This window comes from Cebus imitator, unplaced genomic scaffold, assembly GCF_001604975.1.
Source record: "Cebus imitator isolate Cc_AM_T3 unplaced genomic scaffold, Cebus_imitator-1.0 Scaffold15, whole genome shotgun sequence".
Classification (NCBI taxonomy): Eukaryota; Metazoa; Chordata; class Mammalia; order Primates; family Cebidae; genus Cebus; species Cebus imitator.
This window is the reverse complement of record NW_016107330.1, coordinates 6,716,253-6,721,813: the sequence shown is the minus strand read 5'-3', so window position 1 is coordinate 6,721,813 and position 5,561 is coordinate 6,716,253. Positions and strand designations below refer to the sequence as shown.

Below are 5,561 nucleotides of genomic sequence, written 5' to 3'. Positions count from 1 at the left end.
TAGAGATGGGGTTTCACCAAGTTGGCCAGGCTGGTCTCAAACTCCTGACCTCGGGTGATCCTTTCCCTGCACTGCTGTCTCAGCCTCCCAAAGTGCTGGGATTACAGGCATAACCCGCGTGCCTGACCTCCTGCCACTTTTCTGATCTGTTAGTTGTGTGTGTGTGCATTGCCTGTCTCCCCCAACTAGAGGATAAGCTCTTTCGTGGCTGGGCCTCATTGTCTTATTCATTGCTCCATCGCATGGTCTAGCCTAGAGCCTGGCATTCAGTGGGTGCCCAATAAATACTTGGTGAGTAAATGAATGAATGATGATTACCCTAGCCGGACTGAATGACAGGTCCTTCTGCCCAGAGCACTCCCCACTTGCTCCCCCACCCCACCCTTTTGTATAGCTTAGTCACTGGTCAGATCTCACTTTAGGCATCACTTCCTGCAGGAAGCCCTCCCTGATCTCCTCTCTCCAGAGTGGGCTGGGTGCCCTCCAGCCTCACTCTGTTTTGCCCTCACTGCTGCACTTCTCAGAAGCTATGGCAATTATCTGCTTTTTTTCTTTCTTTCTTTCTTTCTTTTTGAGATTGATTTTCACTCTTGTTGCCCAGGCTGGAGTGCAATGGCATGATCTCAGCTCACCACAACCCCCACCTCCTGGATTCAAGCGATTTTCCTGTCTCAGCCTCCCTAGTAACTGGGATTACAGGCGTGCACCACGATGCCTGGGTAAATTTGTATTTTTAGTAGAGACAGGCTTTCTCCATGTTGGTCAGGCTGGTCTCAAACTTCCGACCTCAGGTGATCTGCCCGCCCCGGACTCCCAAAGTGCTGGGATTACAGCCATGAGTCACCACCCCCAGCCAATTGTCTGCTTTCTTTCTGGCTTCCTCCACCTGGCTGTGAGTTCCTTGAGGACAGAGTTACATTTATTCTCTGTGGGTCTCTGTCTGGAAGAGACGCTGCCAGGAGGATATGTACCTTACAGTTATGAGCAAGAATATGAACACCAGACTTGCCTGAGTGCTAATCTCAACAGTACCAGTCTATGGAACCTTGAATGCATTCTTCGACCTCTCTGTGCCTCAGCTCTCTAACCTATAAAATGGTCACAAATATAGTGCCCATGTCATTTATCTGACACAGAGTAAATGATCGATACATGTTAAATGTTAGTGGCTGGTATTTGTAGGAACCTAGTAAAACAGTCATTGAATAAATTAATGACCGGGTACAGTGGCTCACACCTGTACTCTGAGCACTTTGGGAAGGCGAGGCAGGAGGATAGCTTGAGGCAAGGAGTTCAAGATCAGCCTGGGCAGAACAGTGAGATTTCCTGTCTACTAAAACTCAAAGAAGTTAAGCTGGGTGTAGTGGTGCACCTATAATCTCAGCTACTTGGGAGCCTGAGGGCAGGAGGATCACTTGATCCCAGGAGTTTGAGGCTGCAGTGAGCTGTGATTGTTCCACTGCACTCCAGCCTGGGTGATAGAGTGAGATCCTGTCTCTAAAATAAATAAATGAAAACTCTGATTTTTATCTGGGAGCCTTGAAACTGACTTCCTTAAATGGGTTGATTTAGGGTTTCACACAGCACTGTGCCTCTCTTAGACTTACACACACCCTCAAAGCCACATCAGTAACCCCACCTCCTGCTCAGGGAACACGGTTGCCTTGGGGGGAGTGAACCTCCTCCAGCTACCTTTTTTTTTTAATCCCTAGAGGGCACCTTGGGCCTGGTATGCAGTAGATGCTCAATAAATATCTCTTATTTTCATTAGTTCAAGTATGATACTCTATTTCTGAGCACCTCCCTCCCTTTTGAGAAACCAGTTCCCCTTATTTGCCATCTCAGATCCCCAGTACCCACCTGGACTGCCTTCTGGGATGGAGTCTCCTGGAGTCAATTTCCCTGAGCCTCCCAGCCCCCACTGGCATGCCCTTGAATCTCCCTGTGTGCTGTCCCATGCCTTTGCAGTGACCTACACACTTGCCTCTCAGCTAAGGTGGCGGCAAGCCCGTCACGCTGGGGCATGCTGACCACCCACTCTGGCCTGCCCTGGGGTAAGATGACTACAGGTGGCCCTGGGGAGGGTGGATTTTCTCAGCGCTGGCTCCTTCTCATCTTTCACATCACACTCTAATTGTTACCTATGCAGAGAGGCCCTTCCCAAGCACTGTATCGGGAAAGCTCTTCGCCCCCATCACCCTCCATCTAGCATCTTGTTTCAGTTCCTGCCCAGCATACATCACTGTTCAAAATCATCTTCTTTATTTATTTGGTTACTTTATTTATTTGGGGTGGATTCCCTCCACCCCAAAAATACCAGCTCCAAGAAAACCATGGTATCTCCCCAGCACTTAGCAGGGCCTGGCACATAGAAGGTCCTCCAGTAATATTTGCTGTATGAATGAGTGAGTCTCTTCATATGCAGGTGCCTTATCCTGTCTCTGCCACTTGATGGCTGTTTCAGAGGTCCCTTATCAGATCTAATGATCTTTCCTTGGTTCAGGCATGAAAGACTCCTGTTTAGCTGGGGAGGCAGGGCCAGGCCTTGGGAACTGCAGCCTCTGGGCATAGGAGCCTGGCCCTTCCAGCTAATCGGCCTGCCCACAGACACAAGAGGAGAGGGCTTTCAGCGAGTCCTTGACTGTTCCCCAAGTTGAAGACCTCACAGGCATAGCCTTCAAGTGTCTCCCCTTAGCCTCGGGAACCTCCTGGGGACAGAGAGGACTGACCGGGAAGGAAGCTGAGGCCGTAGTCCCTCTGCAGGGTGGGAGGGTGGCCCTGGCCTGGGCAAGGCATCCCCCACCCGTGGGGGTCACCCGAGTCAGATGGGGCCAGTTTTCCCCACAGAACACGATGTAGGTCTTCATTGGTGGGGAGACAAGCCCTCGATTGGGACTGGGGGCTTGGGGTGGTGATGGGGTTGCTGCCAGGGAGAGCTGCTTCCCGTGGGCACAGTCAATAATGAAAGTCAGGTGAGCTGTGGGGACAGTCTTCTGATGCCTGGCCAACTTCCCACCTAGAAGTGAGGAAAAGACCAAAGGTTTGTGTTAGCATAAGCAAGGGACTTTTTTTGCCCCCTGAGACAGGGTCTCGCTCTGTCGCCCAGTGAGCAGGATCGTGGCTCACTGCAGCCTCAGCCTCAGGGCGCTCAAGCAATCCTCCCGTCTCAGCCCCCTAAGTAGCTGGGACTACAGGTTCATGCCACCATGCCCAGTGAATTTTAATTTTTTTTAATAGAGATGAGGTTTCCCTATGCTGCCCAGGCTGGTCTCAAACTCCTGGACTCAAGAAATCCTCCTGCCTCAGCCCAATCAGTACTGGGATTACAGGCGTGAGCCACGGTACCCGACCAGGACATGGTTTCATTAATTCATTTGTTCATTCATTCTATAGGGTTTAACTGAGTTGGTTGATACACAAACAGAAGAGGACAGTCAGGGTTTAAACTTCTGGATTTCAGCATCAGAGAGACCTGAGTTCAAGTTTCCACTCACCATCCATCCATCTACCTTCCAGGAGCACAGAGTCCAACATGTTAGTGCCTCTCAACTTTGCTGTTCCCGTGAGCTGCCTGGGGAGCTTGTTAAAATGCAGAGTCTAAGGCCGGGCACGGTGGCTCACGCCTGTGATCCCAGCACTTTGGGAGGCCGAGGTGGGTGGATCACGAGGTCAAGAGATCGAGACCATCCTGGTCAACACGGTGAAATCCCGTCTCTACTAAAACTACAAAAAATTAGCTGGGCATGGTGGCGCGTGCCTGTAATCCCAGCTACTCAGGAGGCTGAGGCAGGAGAATTGCCTGAACCCAAGAGACGGAGGTTGTGGTGAGCCGAGATCGCGCCATTGCACTCCAGCCTGGGTAACAAGAGCAAAACTCCGTCTCAAAAAAAAAAAAAAAATGCAGAGTCTAGTGCAGTGGGGCTGGGGTGGAGCCCGAGATTTGCATTTCTTGCAAGCCCCCCCAGGAGATGCCAATTCTGCTGGTCCATGGATCATATTATGAATAGCACAGTCTTTGACCCAAGAGAGAAAGGCCCTGGCCATCTTTCCAGGTGAGGAAACTGAGGCCCAGCTTGCACAAGCGCTGGTGGGTCTCAGGGAGCATCATGATACTCTTCCCCTCCCCACACAATCTTATCCACAGCCTCAGAGAATCCCATCAGTGCCTGGTGGCATCTGCCCTGGCAAACCCCCGCCCAGAGCCCAGCACAGGGTACAGGGATGGATAAACTAGCCAATAGATTTATCAATGAAGCAGGTATCTGAGCAAGCGTATCTGAATGCAAAGCCTGTGCTCTTAAAAAGGTAACTTTTTGAGTTACCCAAAATAACACACACCTCCATTCTTTTAGCTACGTGCTGGGAACCACAGCATGGATTCAGAAGGAAGCTTACATTCTAGCAGATTGGCTAACACAGGAAATAAAAGAAGCCCGCCCTTGGCTTGAGAATTCCGGCAACCCGAGGGAGGTAGCATGTCTGCCATCAAACCCCCGCCCCCAGCTGGTCTTTCTTTTTTTTTTTTGAGATGGAGTCTTGCACTGTGGCCCAGGCTGGAGTGCAGTGGCGCGATCTCGGCTCATTGCAAACTCCGCTAACCGGGTTCAAGCAATTCTCCTGCCTCAGCCTCCCAAGTAGCTGTGATTATACGTGCCTGCTACACGACCCAGCTAATTTTTTGTATTTCTAGTAGAGACAGGGTTTCACTATGATGGCCAGGCTGGTCTCAAACTCCTGACCTCATGATCTGCCCGCCTCAGCCTCCTAAAGTGCTGGGATTACAAGCATGAGGCACTGCGCCCAGCCCCCAGCTGGTCTTTCTGTGGGGATGGGGTAGCTTTGCCACCTCTTACCAGAGCTGGTCTCCAGGCTCGTCTCACGGATGGTGCCTTTCAGGCTGGCTCTCCAGTCCCTGGGGTCTTCTGACGGGGCCATGCCGCTACCTCGGCGCCTGCCTATCTCTGGCAGGAGGGGAGCTGTCCTCGGCCACTCTTCCAGGATGTGGCTCCCCCACTGCGGGACCAGACCTTTTATACTGACCGGATCTGGATTCTCTGAGTGCATTCCACCAGGAGCCAAAGGAACTGGCCCAGAGCAGTCAGGGAGTCGCTTTGATCAACAGGGTTATGTCAACAGGATTATTGTTGGGTCAGTGGGAGGCAGGCCTCCTACAGGACAGACGAAACAGACACTATTTCTACCAAGGGCAGCTGCTTCCTGATTTGGGATAGGCCTCTGGAACCGTCTCATCCAGCCTCAGTTTCCCAAACTCAGTCATTATCCAGTGGTTCCACTAGTTTGATTTTTCCCCCTTTCTAGAAACTATATGTAATATTACTTACTTCACATGTCCCTGAAATCAGTCAACTGTGTTTACTGAAAAAGAAGTGCACTTTTATTTATTTATTTATTTATTTTGAGACAAAGTTTTGCTCTTGTTGCCCAGGCTGGAGTGCAATGGCACTATCTCGGCTCACAGCAATCTCCACCTCCCAGGTTTAAGCGATTCTCCTGCCTCAGCTTCCCAGGTAGCTGGTATTACAGGCATGTGCCACCACACA

The 5,561-nt window shown here is 51.0% G+C and overlaps 1 protein-coding gene across 1 annotated transcript; it reads right to left on the bottom strand.

Annotated features, from left to right (window-relative positions):
• Positions 1 to 2,242: 2,242 nt before the first annotated feature.
• Positions 2,243 to 5,049, bottom strand: SRARP (steroid receptor associated and regulated protein). Its single transcript, XM_017505225.2, has 2 exons — positions 4,854 to 5,049; positions 2,243 to 3,016 (listed from the first exon to the last, which is right to left on the bottom strand). Exons 1-2 carry the CDS (start codon positions 4,933 to 4,935, stop codon positions 2,589 to 2,591), a joined length of 510 nt encoding a protein of 169 aa, XP_017360714.2. The 5' UTR covers positions 4,936 to 5,049; the 3' UTR covers positions 2,243 to 2,588.
• Between the last annotated feature and the right edge of the window lie 512 nt (positions 5,050 to 5,561).